The 18395-nt window shown below is 44.8% G+C and overlaps 1 protein-coding gene across 4 annotated transcripts in view; it reads right to left on the bottom strand.

Annotated features, from left to right (window-relative positions):
• The window catches only part of DISP1 (dispatched RND transporter family member 1), a 116882-nt gene that overhangs the window by 24033 nt on the left and 74454 nt on the right, over positions 1-18395 (bottom strand). For 2 of the 4 annotated variants that reach the window (XM_080650890.1, XM_080650889.1), the window contains exon 2: positions 15803-16328. In XM_080650890.1, coding sequence (XP_080507016.1) covers positions 15803-16311 — 509 coding nt within the window. In that variant the 5' untranslated portion in view covers positions 16312-16328. The remainder of the gene's footprint in view (positions 1-15802; positions 16329-18395) is intronic. The other 2 variants (XM_080650891.1, XM_080650892.1) reach the window with 1 other exon arrangement.

Here is an 18395-nt window from a genome sequence, read left to right on the forward strand (position 1 = left end):
AAATAAAAACTCATAAAAACAAGCAAATAAACCTAACTTCTGCTATAGAGAGAAACACTGTTTTCCCAGCGTTCTTTCACCTTTTAATACCATACGGCCAAAACACCCCCCAAAATAACCACCTCAGCTGGGCACCACTGCCTGCACTTCAGTTAGGTCTTTAGGGATGACACTGGCAGCTTCCAGGACCCTCTCCCACAGGCTGGGCCCCATCCCCAGAGGCCTAGGCGGAGTGTCATCCTTTCTCTCCCACTCAAGAAAGCATTTCTGTGTGAAAGTGCGTGACAGTGACATTGTTACAGGGCTAAGCTCAACGCTGCCCTAAAAAGGTAAGTAAATAAAGCACTTACAGACCCGGGGGCTCGTCATTAGGGATCAATGGCCCCTGGCACTGCACGGCTGACAACTGTCACAGCAGCTGAGGACCCTGGCTTCACTACTCCGATGACCGGTGAGCTGGGGTATGCCAAGGAGACAGCTAATGAGACTGTCAAGTTCTCAGAAAGAGGGAGGGTGGGAGGAGAATCATGAGGAGGGGCATTGGGGCAGATACAGAGGCAAGGGAAATGTTTTAAAGGTAATAACCGAGAGTAAGTTGTATGGGAGGGGAAATGTCAACAAGAAACGGAAAAAAATTAAAAAGCTACCAATGGCCTGCTTCCCTCACCGTTTCTCTCTCTTTTAATAATTTTTGAGGACAGTGTGGGAGATTGAAGGGCGAGGGAAATGGAATGCTGAAACATGAAGACATGTCACCCGTCTAGAGAACTCTACTGTGGACAGAGCTGCAGGATTAATATCACAGCATACAGAGGGACAGTATCGGCTTGCACCAATCCCAGATGGCTCTGCCCAGCACTGGGGAAAATCAAAGCTCTGGACAAAACAGCTTTGTATGGTTCTGAACAACTAGTAGCCAAGCAAGTGCTCCAGGTAGCACGTCTTAGCCGCAACAGTCCCACGGGATTGGGCCCTGTTGCCTTTTCACACATATTCTGCAAGTGATAACGGGTTCAGCGCTGACACGTTAGGAAGAAAGCGTCTGAAAATAAAGAACCCACACTTTAGTGAGCATTCTTGAAAAGATTTCCAACAAAACCACCACCATTCTTCATCGTTAAGTGTTTGCATGAACGACCACTGGCACACTTGGGTTCAGCCACGAGGATGAAGCAGGAGCCCTGGGGACATGCTAAGCCTGGCCGCTAATTCATCTCTCATGCACCAGCTCTAAGTGCTCTGGTTTTGTCCAGTGATCTGAAGAACAATAACCACAACCACTTGTGCGATGCATTTCCTGGACGCTCAAGGGATACTGACTCAAAGTACTGGTCATGTTGATGTCTGAAATTGTTGATACGAACAGAGTCCCAACTACTACACAAAATATAAAATAACGCAGGAGGGAAAGGTTGGGATTGCAGGACTAATATTTACAGATCATCCAATAAATACCAAGCACCTTTTACTAGTAAATGTTAGAAAAGAAATTGAGCAAATATGTAAATGTCTTTTAAAAGTTCGGAAGAGAATATGGCAAATCAATAGCCCTGTTTGACGTGGGAGAAGAAATCAAGAGTAAGTTTTTGTATCTTTAAGTTCTTCGTGAGGCTATATTCATTATTTGTATAATTAAGAAGTGGAAAGAATTTTTATAAAGGGAAATTGCATATGTATTCATTTATGTATATGTGGCTGAAATATTTTATTTGAAGATGTCTCTCACTGATACTGATTTGGGGAGAATGGGGCACCCTGGCTAACTCAAATAGATTAAAAAAGAATAACACTACACACGGAACTTAATACATTTAATACAAAATCTACAGTTCATTCTGTCAGCTGATTTACTACACAGCTGAAGTGACACCAAGTGACTTGATCGTCACTGGAATCACCTAGGAAGGTTATTAAAGTGGGGATTTCCAGGCTCCTCCCCAGGGTCTGGCTCAGTGGGGCTTGGAGTAGAGCTACATGATCAGAGCTTGAACCACTGCCTGGGACCACCTGCCAGGAAAATGTGACATCCAGACAAGAAACAATTGGAGAGTAAGGACCATCAGAACTTAAACGTGTAGGACACTCAGTGAATGAGGCACAGGGAGGTGAAACTGGAACAGAGTGGTGCAAAGAGTAGCCTTGAACTTGACGTAAGAAGTAGAATTTGAGCTAGGTCTTAAAGGACAGGTGGGCTTCAGATGGATAAACAGGAGGGAGAGAGAAAGAAAATAAATATTGTGCCAAACCTCTGCTAAGCAGCACTGCGGGGCAGCGTAGCTACGTCAACAGGCCTTCCTGAGAGGGAGGAGGGAGGAGGGAGGAGGGAGGAGGGAGGAGGGAGGAGGGAGGAGGGAGGAGGGAGGAGGGAGGAGGGAGGAGGGAGGCTTGTTGGAGCAGCAGTTGTTCGGGGGGAAGCAGGAGACTAGAATGGGCAATAGAAATAGGAAGCTGCTACAGTTTCTTGAGCAAGAACGAGCATGATGAAAACACTATTTAGGATGAATGACCCGCAATGTGCAGGATGATCTAGAAAGGGCAACACTACAGATAAGGAGACGAGGCTGGAGCTGCTGCAGCGGTCCAGGTCCACAGTGCCGAGAGAGAAAAGTGGAAAAGACTGTCTTCCTTTAAGGACTCAGGAAGCTTCTGAGACGCTTGTAAACATGTGAATCAAAACTAAGAGCATCAATTGTCAGAAATATGCATGGTGTTACAAGAAAAATATTCTGATGAAATTTAGGATAAGCCAAGATTTATATATCCTATGTATATTATAACACATTTCCACACTCACTGTTAATATTTACCTATAATGAGGTACATTAAGTACAATTAGAAATGCTGAAAGCTACATTTAATGCATACTTATATAATGAATTAAAAATAGTGGCAGTGCCTATGGAAGTGAATTTTGTGACGATTTGGATTACAACACAAAGAGGTTGTCCAAATGATTAGTTTTATAAGTACATTTTGGGGGCTTAGTCAACAAATATATTTCATTAATTTTATTAAAATAAGAAAGACACACACATTTCTCCACTTTCAAAGTTTTATGGATCTTATCTATAAAATAGTAAATTGTTTTGCATTTTCATTACCAACTGTACAATTTATATAAATAAGAGTATATATATATATATATTAATTATAACCTCGGTGAAGATATCTTTGCATTTCTGAAAACAGGTTTAAGTTATCTATTTTATTAATAAGACAAGGCCTCCATCAACTAGACCAGAGATTAAAAGTATAAACAATCATAATTTATAACCTTGCCAATTATCTTCTCCTCTAACATTTGCCAGTTCTCAATTTTTAGTATAACATGTCTCTATTTTGTTCAATGTAAGAGCTATTATTTGAGCTCAAAATTACATGGAAAGATTACTAATCTTTCTTCGATTCATTTCTCACATATTTTGGATTATTTTGCCCCTTCAAAATTACTCGCTGTTGTACAATTTCAGTTTGGAAGGTTAAAAGTCACACCTGCTGTTAAAAAAAACATTGGGAAGAGTTAAACAAATAATAAAAATCCACTGTATCAAAATGAATTCCAACAGTGAAACCAATACTCGGCAGCTGCTGGGACATCTTCATTTTACTAGCCAGGAGAATAGACTACTCCCTCCCCTTCCGCAGAAATCCTTTAGTTATGCTTTTAAGAACAACAATATATAGTGAATTGATTTTTCTTCCTAACCTACATTTTCTCATAGTCCTCCTTTAGCATAAAAATTAAATTTAGGTGTTCCAAATAAACACCAAAAGCTTGCATAAATAAAGATCAAAGCACAACTCTAACACAGATTTTTATAAAAATAATACTGATAGAAAAGTGTTTTCTCAGCCAAAAGTCTGAGGTTAAAAAAGAGAATCTGAGACCGAGGACAACTGAGAATTTTCTGAAGAAAAATGAGGACTCTTCCCCCACCCTCCGCCCCGGGTGGAACCACATGTTCTCAGGCTGTAGTGGGGCCCCTGTGACACTCTACTTCCGGCTAAAACCTTAAATTCAATATATTCATTTCACAATGGTGTAGATTCTGTTTGCAACCCCCAAAACTATGATATACACTGAGTGGCCAGATTATTATGATCTCTGAACGCATAATAATCTGGCCACTCAGTGTGTGTGTGTGTGTGTGTGTGTGTGTGTGTGTGTGTGTGTGTATTAGAGGCCCTGTGCATGAATTCGTGCATGGGTGGGGTCCGGCCAGCCTGGCCAGGGGGAGGGGACATGGGTGGTTGGCCGGCCTGCCTGCTGGTCGAACTCCTGGTCGAGGGGACAATTTGCATATTAGCCTTTTATGATATAGGATATACACTGAGTGGCCAGATTATTATGCCTTCAGAGATCATCATCATCTGGCCACTCAGTGTATGCCAATGATACCCAAATGCCACTCCAAAGTTTAGGAACTTATTCTAAGGAGAATGTATTAAAAAGACCACAGGAGGAAGAAGACCTGTTATTAAATGGGGGTTCATCTTGGGTATTAACCTCTCTGTCTTCCATCCTTGTCTGTAAAATAAAGAGAGTTGAATTAAATTATTTCTAAGGTCTTCTTCTGCCTTGAAATTCGACTGTATTCTCCTGTGGAATTTCAGATCATAATTATTTTAACACACTGCTAGGCAAAAGCTAAGAAGCCAGGTTCCCCCATCAAAATTCTATATTGAAATATTCCATGTGAACAATCAATAAAAATAGTCCTCCTGTAAGGGAGGTAAGAACTAGTGTCTTAAAATGCTTTGAAAAGTAATGCTGGCTCTTTACATGAATAGCTAGAGAGGTGTTTTAAATGGCCAGACAAATGGTTTAATGAAAAAGTGCTGGTGGGAAGAGAGGGCAGAGTTCCCTGTCTGTTAACTTAGACCAGTGGTCAGCAAACTCATTAGTCAACAGAGCCAAATATCAACGATTGAAATTTCTTTGGAGAGCCAAATTTTTTAAACTTAAACTTCTTCTAACGCCACTTCTTCAAAATAGACTCGCCCAGGCCGTGGTATTTTGTGGAAGAGCCACACTCAAGGGGCCAAAGAGCCGCATGTGGCTCACGAGCCGCAGTTTGCCGACCATTGACTTAGACGGACAGGGGGCTGATGAACTGGATGCCAGGAACACATCTGTACCAGCAGGTGTCAAAGGAGGAAGAAGCGCTGTAGGCAATGGGGCCAGGTCATCAAAGACACTCGTGGTTAAGAAGTGGTCAGGACTCATCCAGTTCACCAACCCAAAGGGTTTTACCAGAAGAGCAAACGTGAGAGCGTGCACGAGTGAAAGAGTTGTTTTTAAATTTCCAAAGCCTCGTTCCTGAGTTTCCCATCCACCATCTAAGAAAGGCAGAATAAAATCTTTATTTAAAATATATATATATATATACATATAAATATATATAAATGCTTTTTATTGACTTTAGAGAGAGAGAACGAGTGAGTGAGAGAGAAACATCAATGTGAGAGAGAAAGATCATTTGGTTGCCTCGTGCATGCCCCCTACCAGGGATTGAGCCCCAAACCTGGGCATGTGCCCTGACCTGGGAATCGAACTGGTGACCTTTTGGTGCCCAGTATGACCCTCAACCAGCTGAGCCACACCAGCCAGGGCTCTTCTTTCTTTCTTTATTTATTTAAGATCTTTGATAAACATTTTTTGCTTAATGTTTTCCCATTCCAAAACATGAATTTTAATTTTTAAAGGAGGAGCCAAGCTTTACTGAGGAGATCAATTTTGTTTTAATGTTGGTTTTGTTTTCTGATTAAAACACACATTCATTTTTTTAGTCTGAAAATGCAGAAAATTACAAAGAAAAAAATCACCCTTACTCTCACTAACAGATCTAACCTCTGCTGGATCTATTTCCTTTCAGTATTTTACCCCCTGTGCCTAAATATACACATTAAAGATGCACAATTAGGGTCATAGTCTCAAGTGTTATCCATCTGGATAATGAGCTTTTTTCCATGTAATTAAAATCTGAAAACATGATTTTTATTAGCTGTATAATGTCCCATTCTTTTACCGTTACTTATATGCACATAACTAGTCACACCCACACATTTCTTCATGTCTCTTTTGCTTATATACATCTATGTTTCCTATTTATTTAAAAGAGGTCTGTATGAAAGCTAAGGCATCACAATGGTGGCCAGTATTTTTTCCCTCGTTTGTGGCATGTTTTTCGACATGACTTTTTGGACATGCATTTGAAGTTTCATTAGTAATCCCTATGACTTCTTTTACAAGCAGAGTCATTCTTGATCCGGACGCCAGTTTGCCCCGTTTCGCTTACTATGCCTTTGAGGGGCGCCAGGTATCATCTTCTGTAAAGCCCTGTTTTATGGAGAAAAGTAGAATCTGAAAATCCATTTTCCTAAAACCCGTGGCATCTGATAGTGTGGCAATCGCGCGCTGATCGTGGCACACTGTGCAGCCAAGAGACGGAATTTCCACGTCTGGCCGGGCCCCTGAGCCGTCCTAGCGCGGGCTGTGGTGTGGTGCCATCTAGCAAGCGCTGTTCCCTCGAGCTCAGCGATCGCTGGGACAAGTGCAGGTTCTGACTGGTCCTAGGACAGTGGGAACAGACATCTCTCGGGGAGCTGGGGCCCGTTTGGTTAGCCAGACTTGGGGAAACGGGAGGAATGGGAATACGGAGATCCGCTTTCTGCGGTCCTGCTTCCTGAGCAAGGGCTGACTAGGATTTCCTGGCTTGTCAGAAGTCTCAATGTTAGCCCGGCCGCATTTGAGAATGAGGACGAGGCAGAGTCAGGACCCCATGGAGCCGCCAAGGGGCTCATGATTCAGGTTTTCTGCACACTGGGGTCCGTTTCATCTGTCCTAGTGGATCCACTGATCCAGTTCTCCTCACCGAATCACACTGTGTTGGTAATTTTGGCTTCAGGAGGGGCAAGTCCCACGCTGGAGTATGTAAGACATCCTAATTCCCTTTAGAAAACTGATGGGTAATTTAGAGTGTTATTTTTGCATCTGTTACTTGAAAACAACTCCAGTTAATGAAAAAGATCAGATGAGATTATTAAATGGGCCCCCAATCAAATATGAGAACTTCAGTTCCCCGAGGACGCACATATGCTAATTTACAATCTAGAACAAAAATCCTGAAAGGAAATTGCACAGGCCTTTCTGCTCATTCAGAACAACCTCCTGACAGAGCAACGGCGGGAACCCCCAGGGCAGTGGTGTGACAGCAAGACCCCGCGTGCCGGCCTTGTTCACAGACTATTTCTCGCAGAGTAAACTCACGTTCAAGCCTAAGTCCAGAACCCGGCTTCCACTGCGGTATTTTGGAGGGAAAGGCTCTCATACGTAGACTCCAAGGGCTCTTTCTTGTCAAAAACGTTCAAAACACGTTTCTGTTCCTTCTTCCTGGCCCCGAATCTGGCTCTTCCATATGGAAAACTTAAATCTTTTCATAATCTTGGCTCACTTGTGCGAGAACATCGTTGGCAGAGGGACAAAGATGCGTTACCGTCTCCCCTAAGGAAGGCTGCCTCGGGACAGCCCTGCACTTCCCCGGCGTCATTAAATCACTCCTTTGTCAGCTCTTCTCCCTCCTGGAAGTTCCAGTCGCCGTCCCCCACTCCCCGCCTTGTTGAGCAGCGAGCAGTAAAGCACCAAAACAGGAAGGCGACAGGCGGACAGGGACATAGGGAGAAGGCGAATAAGCCAGGATGTGTACAGTGGACCAGGTCACAAATGCTCTCCCTTTTAGATTCCGAGAAAAATTCGACCTAACTCTGCTATCTTTAAATCAAGAAAAACATATATAAATAAACTCTCTATAAACCATGGTGGCAGCTCAGAGTGGAGTTGGCTTTATGGAGAAACTCTCCTGCTAGTCCTTCACTTCGATCTACTTTAAAGCCCTCGTAAGCATTCAGTGGCTATTGATCACCTCAGAAAACAACCCCCCCCCCAACTTAGCTGTTAAATAATTTGCAATATCCCTCTAGAGACACTAAGAATATCGCCGAGATGTGATAAAAGGCTGCAGTGAAAATGACAAAAATGTGCATTTTGCACGTATTTATAAAGCCCCAAGCCAACCTAACCAAACTCGTTGGCAAAAGAAAGATACCAGGATTCCAAAGAAGAATGTTTTGTGTGCAATGTACGTGAGTCTGTCCGTCCCACTCAGACTCAAAACCCCTTAAAGCTGGAACAAATCAAATGTTCATGGAACAAACAGCTTGAGTTCCAATATAAGTTAAAAGACTTTTTTCTATTCTTAGCAGAGCTTGGTCCTAAGAAGCAAGCAGGCAAAAAAATAAAATGAAAGAAAATGATGCTATTTCTCCCCAGTTATTTCGGGAACCAAGAAAGGAATTGTGTCAGACAAAACTGGATGAGCATGGGGGAGGGGCGTCACTTCCTCTTCTATTATTAATTATTTCTCCTGAAAACGATGGGAGTTCCGAGGTCTGGCAGATCACTAGTTAAAGGGCAGCTATTCTGCGGACGCAGAGAGGTGAGGGAAGCAGGGCATGGGAAATTCCTTTTCAAACACATTTTGTCTCTGCCACTTACAAGGGGGAGGGGGAGGGGCAGCCCCAAAGGTCAACACACCACATGGCTCAGGCCCTGCGCAAGGCACACCCTCAAAGAGGAGGCTAAGAGTGCCTTATTTATTTATTTATTTATTTTGTTTAAAGAAACCGTTTAAAGCAATTCGAATTCTGCAAAGGACAACTGGTTAATTCAAAATATTTTGAAATGGTTGCAAAGTAGCCTGGGTTAAAAGAAAACCTTCTTTGCCAGCGAGGAGGTGAAGGCCACATGGTGTGGGTGGAGGTCTTAGAGCAAGCAGCCCTGAGTGCCACATTTTAAACGTATACTTGATTATAAAGTATTCGTGCCCTTAAACTCGAGCCACTCCCTGCCGGGCTGTTGCTGTGAGCCCTGTACAAAACATCCTAAATAGGCACACAGGTTAGACTTCTCTTAATAAGATGCGAATAATCGCTAATAAGAGATCCAAGAGAAACTCATAAGAACGCCAGAAAAATCTCATTAAACTTAACTAACTTAAGAGCATGGGATTGCTGGAACAAGGTCCACATTTCTCAAGCCAACAGCCCAGGCACTAGAATTCTAAGCTTTGGGAGAAGGAGGTTGGGGTAAGAGGGGGGAAAAATCCCTAGAATTTGAAGCTTAATGTAGGGTTTAATTCTGTGTTAGAGGGGAACATTATAACAAGCAAATAACACACTTAAAGAAATCTCCCCAGGGATAGCTTTACAATGAAATAGCTTCAGTTTCTGCTGGCCAACATGGTAGGCCGATCAATGGCTGAGAGCGGAAAACCAAGTCCCAGACGCATGCCTGGGAAGCGAAGACCCAGAATAGTTAGTGTGGGCCAGAACCAAAATAATGATCTGAGTCCAACAGCCAATTAAATAGCAGCGGGAACGAAGACAGCCATTGATCGGATTCCTGCTGAACCGCCTAGAGCAGGGGAAAGGAGTTACAGAAATCTTACTCACTGAGCTCTGACTTGTCCCTATACCGGGCTGCAAGACTCCTCGCCCTGAACACCCTTCTTCCCAAGGCCCCCGCCATCCCTTAAAGGACTCTCGATGCCAGGTCTAGGAGTCCGGGGAAACCAGGGCAGATTTCTGAGCAGCGACAGGAGCGACATAATGGAAGCAGTGTTTAAGGAAGGGGGCGGTGGGCAGGCCCAAGGGACCACAGCCACACAAAGAAGGTCTGGAGGAATGAATGCGCTAAGTGTCCCCTGTGCTGCTTCGGACTGGACGCACCAAGTAGCGCTCCGAAGCAGTAAATTGCTCCCATTCCCGTAGAAAGCATCCTGCTTGAATCGCAAGCCATTTGGTAACTCGCCGAGTCCTGCAGCAGTCCAATGGGGTTAAAGCAAACTGATCTAACTAAACCAGCAGCTCAGCAAAGTCACACCGAAGGAGGCATCGCGCCTGCTCCAGGCCCCTCTCATCTTCTTCCACCTTCTAAATTCATAAAATACACAGGCACGAAGGTAAGCCCAAACTCCACCCATTTTATACCTTGCTGATTGCTTATAGAGTCACTTACACCAGATTTGCAAATACCCTGGAGGTGCCCGAGCTGAGCAAACAGAAAGGCTACTGGGGGCTGACTCCCCCGGGCAGTCTCCCGGCCCCTCCCAGGATTCCTCAAAGGGGGTCCAGCATCAAATCAGAAAGTAGCTTAGGAACTGAGGGAGTGGACCGGGCCTCTACCTCCCTTCCTTCCTCTTCTTAGTAGGCTATAATTTTTAAAATGTTAGAAACCAAGTTATTTGGGGAGGTGGTGGTGGGAGGGGAGTCAAAGGACAGGATGGGCTAGCCCCAAAATGAACTCACACAACAGCAGTAAGACAGCTTTCAGATGGACTCAAAGCCTGATGAACCTCCTCCTGCTGTTCGGCAAACATCTCACGGCGCTGGACCAATGGGGCCTGATTTTCATTATTAAATTAGAACAGCCTCGAATCAAGCTCTGCAGCAGAAGGGCCTGAGTGGGACTCAACCATTCCCTCCGTTCATTCAAGAACCACTTTGTGAGTGCTCACTAAACACCTGGCTCCTTGTTAGGCCCTGGAGCTACGCATTCGTACAAAGAAATTGGCTCAACAAGCGTAGGGAAACAGCAAGGAACCGAAGGAGTTAGAAGTATAGACTTACTGCATTTAGAGTACGTAGATGCTTAATAAATACACAAGTAAAGGAATACACAGTATTTGGAACCCGCTGTTTCTAGCGCTCTAGGGAGCAGTCTTCCTTGATTATCGCATATTGATTTCAAGGGTCTAATGGGATGAACCCAAGGGGCACAGTGCCCCGTGAGGCCTCCTCTGGTCCCTCCTCCAGCACAGGAGTCCGCCTGCCAGGCTGCCTCCACTTGCTCCCCGTCTCCTGTCCTCCTGTTCCCTTACTTTGGGCAGCTGGCTCCCCCCTCTTCCCTGATGCTTCCTCTAAGTGCTCCTATGCCCCCTTTTCCCTTTCTGGGACTCACCGAGCCCTCTGCACTTTGATTTTGGTCCTCAGAGAGTGTGGTTATTTTTGCCTTGATCATCTCTTTCCTAGACTATAAGCTGCCTGATGGCAGTGACTAATCTAACTCTGTGAGGTTTTCAAAAAAACACACACATTTAAGCTTCATAAATTTAAAAATAATTTCCTGAGATTTTTTTTTTTTTTTTTGTAATCACTCATTCAACAAATATTTGGTTCCAGATATGCCCCAGGCAGTCGGCTGTATTTCAAACTCCCAAACACCGAGCAATTGGTTATCTGGTTTGTATATTTAAAAAAAGAGCCTGGCCGGCGTGGCTCAGTGGTTGAGCGAGGACCTATGAACCCGGAGGTCACAGTCAGATTCCCAGTCAGGGCACATGCCCCAGTTGCAGGCTCCATCCCAGCGGAGGGGGGGGGGGGGAAGGGTGTCAGGAGGCAGCCAATGATTCTCTCTCATCATTGATGTTTCTCTCTCTCTCCCCCTCTCCCTTCCTCTCTGAAATCAATAAAAATATATTTTTTAAAAGATGTAATTTTGTAGAGTCAATTTTGCTGAAAAGAACACAGAATAGTACAGCAATCAAAATTCTCCTATAAATATTTAGTTCTATAAATTCTTTTAAATTACACTTAACAATCCAACCAAATTTGAGAAGAAGGTACCACAGATAATTGCCTTTTTCCTGGAATTAGAGCTGCAGCTGATCCATAACAATGACGTTTATGTTTGCCAAATAGTTTACATTTTTGAAACTTTAGTTTTAACCACAACGAAAAAGGGAAAATTTGAATCATTTCTTTTTTGTTCTTCCCTCTTAGTACCTGCTAAGCAATAACATGGAAAGGGGGTAAAGAACATATTACTTCATGGCAAAATGTTATATTAATTAATTTTATAAAATAAGAAGGGCATTGTTCCTTGATATGGATGGTTAAAATACAAGATGACCAAGGCTCACATTCTGGAATGTATTGCAGGCTGTGCAAAGCATTCCACGAGGCACAGCACACGCTAAAATCTGCTCATTTATAACATAAAAAAGTCTCTAAAAGAAGTGCTGCTAATAAAACAGGCCTTCGCTCAATCCGGCTGCCAAACTCACTTACTTTGGCAAGTGAGCTTGGAACATTTAAAATTTTACAAACATTATCCTGTTTTAAAAAGTTAATTTGGACTACTTTAAGGAAAGTAAAAATAAACCCTGGTTGCAGTGAAATCAAGATTTAATCTGACCAGACTTCTAAAATTAACTATCTAATCAGATTATATAATTAGTAGAAGGTATAGGGCCCTGAGTCGGGGCTGCAGAGGCCCACTGATTCCCAACAGCCCCCTTTCCTCTCCGGAGGCAGATCTGCGACCTTTTCCACTTGCTTTCCTGGAGGCTGATGGGGCGAACTGTGCGATTGATAAGTAAGGATGAAAAGCCATACTTAGCTACATCAGGATTCAGGAATGGCTTGGTTTCCAAAACAATACTAACAGAATTAGCACAGGCAGTCAAGAACACCACCAACGAAAGAGGGAAGACAATGAAAGGAACAGAGAGGAGAAAGGAATGACTTCTTGGTTCTAGGCACTGTGCTATGTGCAAAATGGCCAGTTATTTGTCTTTACAGAGAGAGACGCTAACGCTGAGAGCTGAAATATCTACCCAAGGCCAGAAAGCTGGCAAATGGCAGAACCAGGATTCCAACGCACCCGCCATAGTCCCAGACAGGTTACAACGAATATCAGTAAACCAAGACCAATGATTTTTTAGCTTTTAGTAATCTTTCAGTGCGAAGAGAGGAAAAGAGGGGGAAATGAACTTACCAAACTGCTCTCTTTGTGTATTAACAGAAGAACCGGCGATGCCCCTGACAAAGCATTGATATTTACCTTCACTGCCCTAGGGAACAAAGCAGCTACTCAGTCAATATTTGCTGATCAAGGAAGGCAACCTGCCTGGGGACGGCTCACGCTCAATCCAGGTGTCTTACCCTGTCCACAGTACTGCCACGGCTGTGAGGATGGGGACCATGGACTGCAGTTTTTAACCTGTCCCGGCACTTAACACTTAGCAAGTACTCATTAAATACTTGCTAAATAAGTGAGTAACTAACTTGAATTTCTCCACTCGTGGCTCCAACATCTTACAAAAGCCGTTGGGCTGAGTCTGGTGATGTGGGCAAATCGGAGACTCTGGGGTCTGTGTCCATGTCCAGGTTCATGCTACACAGCTGATGAAGTGTTCACAGTGATTTTGGGTTCAAATTCCCTAGCTAACCACAATCACACAGTCACCAGGGCTCAGGAAAGGGGAAAGGGTGGCTCACCGAAGGCCAGGGGTAGCAAAGGAAGACACTTCGGAAAATGTTGCCCAACGCTATAACTACCCCTGGACATTATGATACAGCGTATACAAAAGAACAAGGCTTCCAGTAGTAGTTTCTCTCTCTTTTGACATAAGACAAGAATCCTTACTTCTAAAGAGTTCCCTCCACGGAAAGTAACTAGTGCCCTAAGGGGAAACAAAAAGAAAACTTCGGAAAAGAGTCAGAAATTGGAAAATTAATAAAGAGCCAAAGGAGAAAGAAAATAGAGGTTTCAAAAAAATTACACAGTCACAATATATGGCGGGGGGGGGGGGGAGGACAATGTTTATTTAACCTTTAAGGGGCTGAGCTAATGCTGGCGGGTGCTGAGCCCCTCTGTGCCTTCTTAACTCTGCATAGCTGTAACTCCTCCAGGGTGCCACGGGGAACACTCAAACTGACCATCTGTCTACGAAATCACCTTCAGGGAAATAAAAATGCAGCTGGCAGGTGCCCAAAACCATCACAGGTTGCCTGCCATGGTCATGCGTCTGTGGCATTGCCAAGTATCATTTACGAAGTCCTCTGGTACCACTGAGCTCATTTCTCTGTGACACCAAATTAAAAGGTAAGTGCAGTTTGGATTAGAAATTTTGTATGCTATTTTTGGATGCAGAACTCCTTAGTAATTGTCATAAACCATTGCCCCTTCCATTTAATATGGCAATAAGAAGATCCCCAATGAATACTTTGCTTCAGCCAGCACACATGGAACGTGACTGGCTCCTGCGAGACATTTTCCAGATCTCGGCAGGACAAAGCGCAGGCCAGGAGCCTGGAGGCTCGGAGACAACCCGACTGTTCAGGATGGAATACCTATCATCGCTCGTGACCAGCCAGATGACCCTTCACCTGCCATCCATTCTCCTTACTTTCCTTCAGCATGGCTTTATTCTTGCATACTTCCCCCCACTCCCATGCTCTGCCCCCTCCAGTCCTTTCTCACGTCCTGGTCACGTTTTGAGGGTCACTCAATTCTCTCTTCTCAATCAGACTGTCCCTGACCTCATTCCACAGGGATCCTTCCCACCTCTGAACTCCTAGGGGTCTCTACTGTTTCTGGTGCAAAAAACCTTCCTATTATTCATATGTTATTTTCTAACTCTCCAGGTGACTCTCCTGACCAGCTGGATGTAGGATCTGTAAATCTCTCCAGCATGAAATTATTTCCAAACCCTGGTTCAAGTCACCATCGTCTCTCACCTGAATTACTGCAACAAGCCTTCTCCTGCTCCTCCTCTCTCCAATGGTCCTGACCCAGTCCAACCTGCTCTCTACCATGCAGAGAGATCATGGGCCTCTCTAACATGCAAATCTGACGGGATTTCTTTTTGCTTAAAAATCTGTGATGTCACAGCCATTAAGACGGCTGTAATTTTTAAAAAACACACACAAAAGAACAAGTGTGAGCAAGGATGCGCACTGCTGGTGGGAATGTAAAGAGCCACAGCAGCTGTGGAAACAGTTTGCTGGCTCCCCAAAACGTGAAACAGAATGACCATATGATCCGGTCATTGTACTTCTGGGTGTAGGCCCGAAAGAAGTGAAAGCAGGAACGCAAACAGATATTTGTTTCCCCCTGTTCACAGCTGCATGAGTCACAACAGCCAAAGGGTGAGGCAACCCAACTGCCCACTGACAGAAGACAGGATAAACGCACTGCGCGCTATCCATGCCCACAACGGGGTGTTACTCAGCCTCAGAAGGGGAGGGAATTCTGACGTACTACTCTAAGGCTTGGATGAACCTTGAATGAACCTTGCTAAGTGAAATCAGCCATTCACAAAAGGACACAAATACTCTTATGATTCCAATTCTATGAGGTCCCTAGAGTAGCCAGATTCCCGGTGACAGACAGGGGAATGGTGGCTGGCAGGAGCTGGGGGTGAGGCTAATGGGGAGTGACTGGATTTAATGGGTATGGAGTTGCAGTTTGGGAAGATGAAGAATGTTCTGGAGATGGACGGTGGTGACGATTGCAAGGCCATCTGGATGTACTTAGTGCTACTGAACTGTAAACTTAAAAATGATCACTTTTGTTATATATATTTTTCCACAATAAAAAAATAACAAACAAAAAACATATACACACACAATACCTCCCACTGGCACAGGATGAAGTCTAGCGATCTCCTGAACGTGACTGACAGTGCTCGTAGGACTTGGTCCCAGCATCCCGCTCCTCTCCAATCATGCGCCCTTCCTCCAGGGCCCAGCCGGGCTGAGCCATGTCGGAGTGGGCTCACACTGCTCTGTAAATCTTTTTTTTTTTTTTTAATTTATTGGTTTTGAGAGAGAGAGAGAGAGAGAGAGAGGTTTGTTGTTCCACTTACTTATGCACTCACTGGCTGTATGTGCCCTACCATCCAATATAATCAGTCACATTATGAATGCTAACGGCTCGCCACACTTTGGGACCACTCACCTGATGTTGGCTATGTGCTGTGGCACAGGCTGATGCTGAAAATGGTCGGGCCAGGGGTGGTGCAGGCAGAAGGATGGAGAGGGCTGGAGGCAGCACGCGGTCTGGTAAACAGGGGCATGGTGTGGACACAGAGGTGCCGAGTACTCGGAGTGGGGCTGCATGCAACACGAGGCCAAAGCAGAGGGGGACGCCGAGCCGGCCTCGGGGTGGCTCTCCTGGTGACTGCTATGGCTGGTCCACGGGTGATGGTATGGGCAAGGATGGCAGCACTGCGGCAACAGCGGAGTGGCTCTTTGGTTGTCTAAAGGCAGGAAGGATGGCCTGACTGTGCCATTCACTTGCAGGCATCCGTTGGGACTCACTTTTGCTCTTGGTGCTTCTTTGGGCGTGAGCTGCTGGGCTGCAAGGTCTCCGTCAGAGGGGGGCAGGGGACTGGGGGACGCTGTGCTGACTGCGAGGCTGCCATTGCTCAGAACCACACCATCGCTGTTTCCATTGCTCATAGCCATGCTCCAATTTCTTGACCCTAAGGAAGACAATGATATCAAATCATCCAGTTATTGTGAGGCAGGCGAATCTGTGGAAGTCAGGAAATACACTTAAGAACAGCTCTTTGAAAACAAGGGTTCTCGATATGACGGGTCTATTTAACCTTACAGGAAAGCCAACAAGAGGAAAAGAATGGTTTGGCTCGCTAACCTTTCTGGAACAGCACTCTTCTATGCAGATAAAACAGCTTCGGGAGCGCCCTCTCTCCAGCCTCCCCCAGAACATGCCAGAACAATGCACAGAGTTTCCACCTGCATCCTCATGCCCAGAAGATACCCAGTATGCCAGGAGACAAATTTAGCATTACTGATTTATTTACCTTTTAGATAAAACTCCTCAAACACAACAGACAGACACGGACACACAGACATTCCATTATATAAGTATCACAGCTAAGAGAGATGGAATTTACTCAACTGTTTTAGTAAAAAGACAAAGCATTTGTAAATATCAAAATATACATCAAATCAAGGAGCTGTTTGTTGCCTCTCATCAGCCTTATCATCGCTTTGAAAGGGGTCTGCCAACCCCACTGCCTTTGTAATGGCGACTGAGAGGGCTTTTGCATTGCTGCAGTCAATACTGCTGCTCTCTCCTTCACTGAGTCACTCCTGGGAATAAATATGTACTATAAAATATAGTTTCATGTGTTTTATAAAACATTCAGATAACATACCTAACACCAAGCAATGGTAGTGAAATGTATTCTATTATCCAACTAGTAGGAAGGCAGGCAGGGAGCTGGAATAACCCTAACTGACCCAGGAGACACCAACTCTAATCCTCCATCACTTTCTCAATGTGCCAGCTCAGCAAGATGTGCTCACTTAAGCTTCTGTTTACTAAAGAACAGATCCTCCCTTTTGTTGTTAACAAAAGGAAAGTGCTGTGTGCCAATGCTCTGAAAACAATAGAACATAAAGGCCATCTAAAAAGGCACTAACTCTTTTTTTAAGCTAATTGAAATGTAAGATGTTTATTTGTAGGGTTAAGTGAAAGGCAGTCTAGATAATGTAAGAAGCTGGATGAGATAAATGCAGTCATTTCCCAGAAGTGGAAACTCTCACTCTAAAATACTGAAGGCACATTCTTTTTCTCGCCTCCACCCATGACTCACGCTCCGGGAGCCTCCCCTCCAGACCTCGGCCAAGCTACACCAGTTGATGGGATCTACTGGGCTGAATGGGAGCATCAATGCCTGCCTTTCACCTTCCATCAGGAGGATGGAAGGAAGGAAGACTTTTCTGGTTTGATGGTCTGGTTCCACCATCCCAGGTTGGTTAATATCTCAGAGTCTATTTTTTTAAAGGATTTAATCCAGTCAATCCTATTGACTCTAATCATAGCTGTTGGGTGAGATGTGCTAGTGAAAGTATCTATATATAGAAAACCCTAAGCGACTGGTCAACCATTCGACCGGATGACAGTTTGACCGATCGCTATGATGTGCACTGACCAGCAGGGGGCAGATGCTCAACACAGAAGCTTCCCCCTGGTGGTCAGTGCGCTCCCACAGCCGGAGTGCACTGCTCAGCTGCCTGATGGGCACCAGACACCAGGCTCACGGCTGGCAAGTGCAGCCACGGCGGTGCAAGCCTCTCCCGCCTCCACGGCAGCGGCAGGCACAGCGGGGCCAGGATGAGCAGGAGCAGCGTGGAGCCTGACCCAGGCTCAGTCTCCTCCCCAGCCGCCTGCCGCTTTGCACACTACTACACCCCTCGGGGGATGTTGGATTTCTGGTTTCAGCCCGATCCCCACAGGACAGGGGATCCTGGATTGCTAGAGGACGAAGGCCAGGCTGAGGGACCCCACCTGTGCACAAATCTGTGCACCGGGCCTCTAGTCTAACAATAAAATCCTCAGAGTTTTCAAGTGAAACTGGGCTTAACACAGAGGCTATCAATTTTTCTCCAACACCCTCCCAAGCGCACTAACATCCCCTCTGAGCTCTTGTCAATTCCATGTTTCCCTATCTTCTAACTCAGTGGTTGGCAAACTCATTAGTCAACAGAGCCAAATATCAACAGTACAACGATTGAAATTT

Source organism: Plecotus auritus (genome assembly GCF_963455305.1).
Source record: "Plecotus auritus genome assembly, chromosome: 14".
NCBI classification, from domain to species: domain Eukaryota; kingdom Metazoa; phylum Chordata; class Mammalia; order Chiroptera; family Vespertilionidae; genus Plecotus; species Plecotus auritus.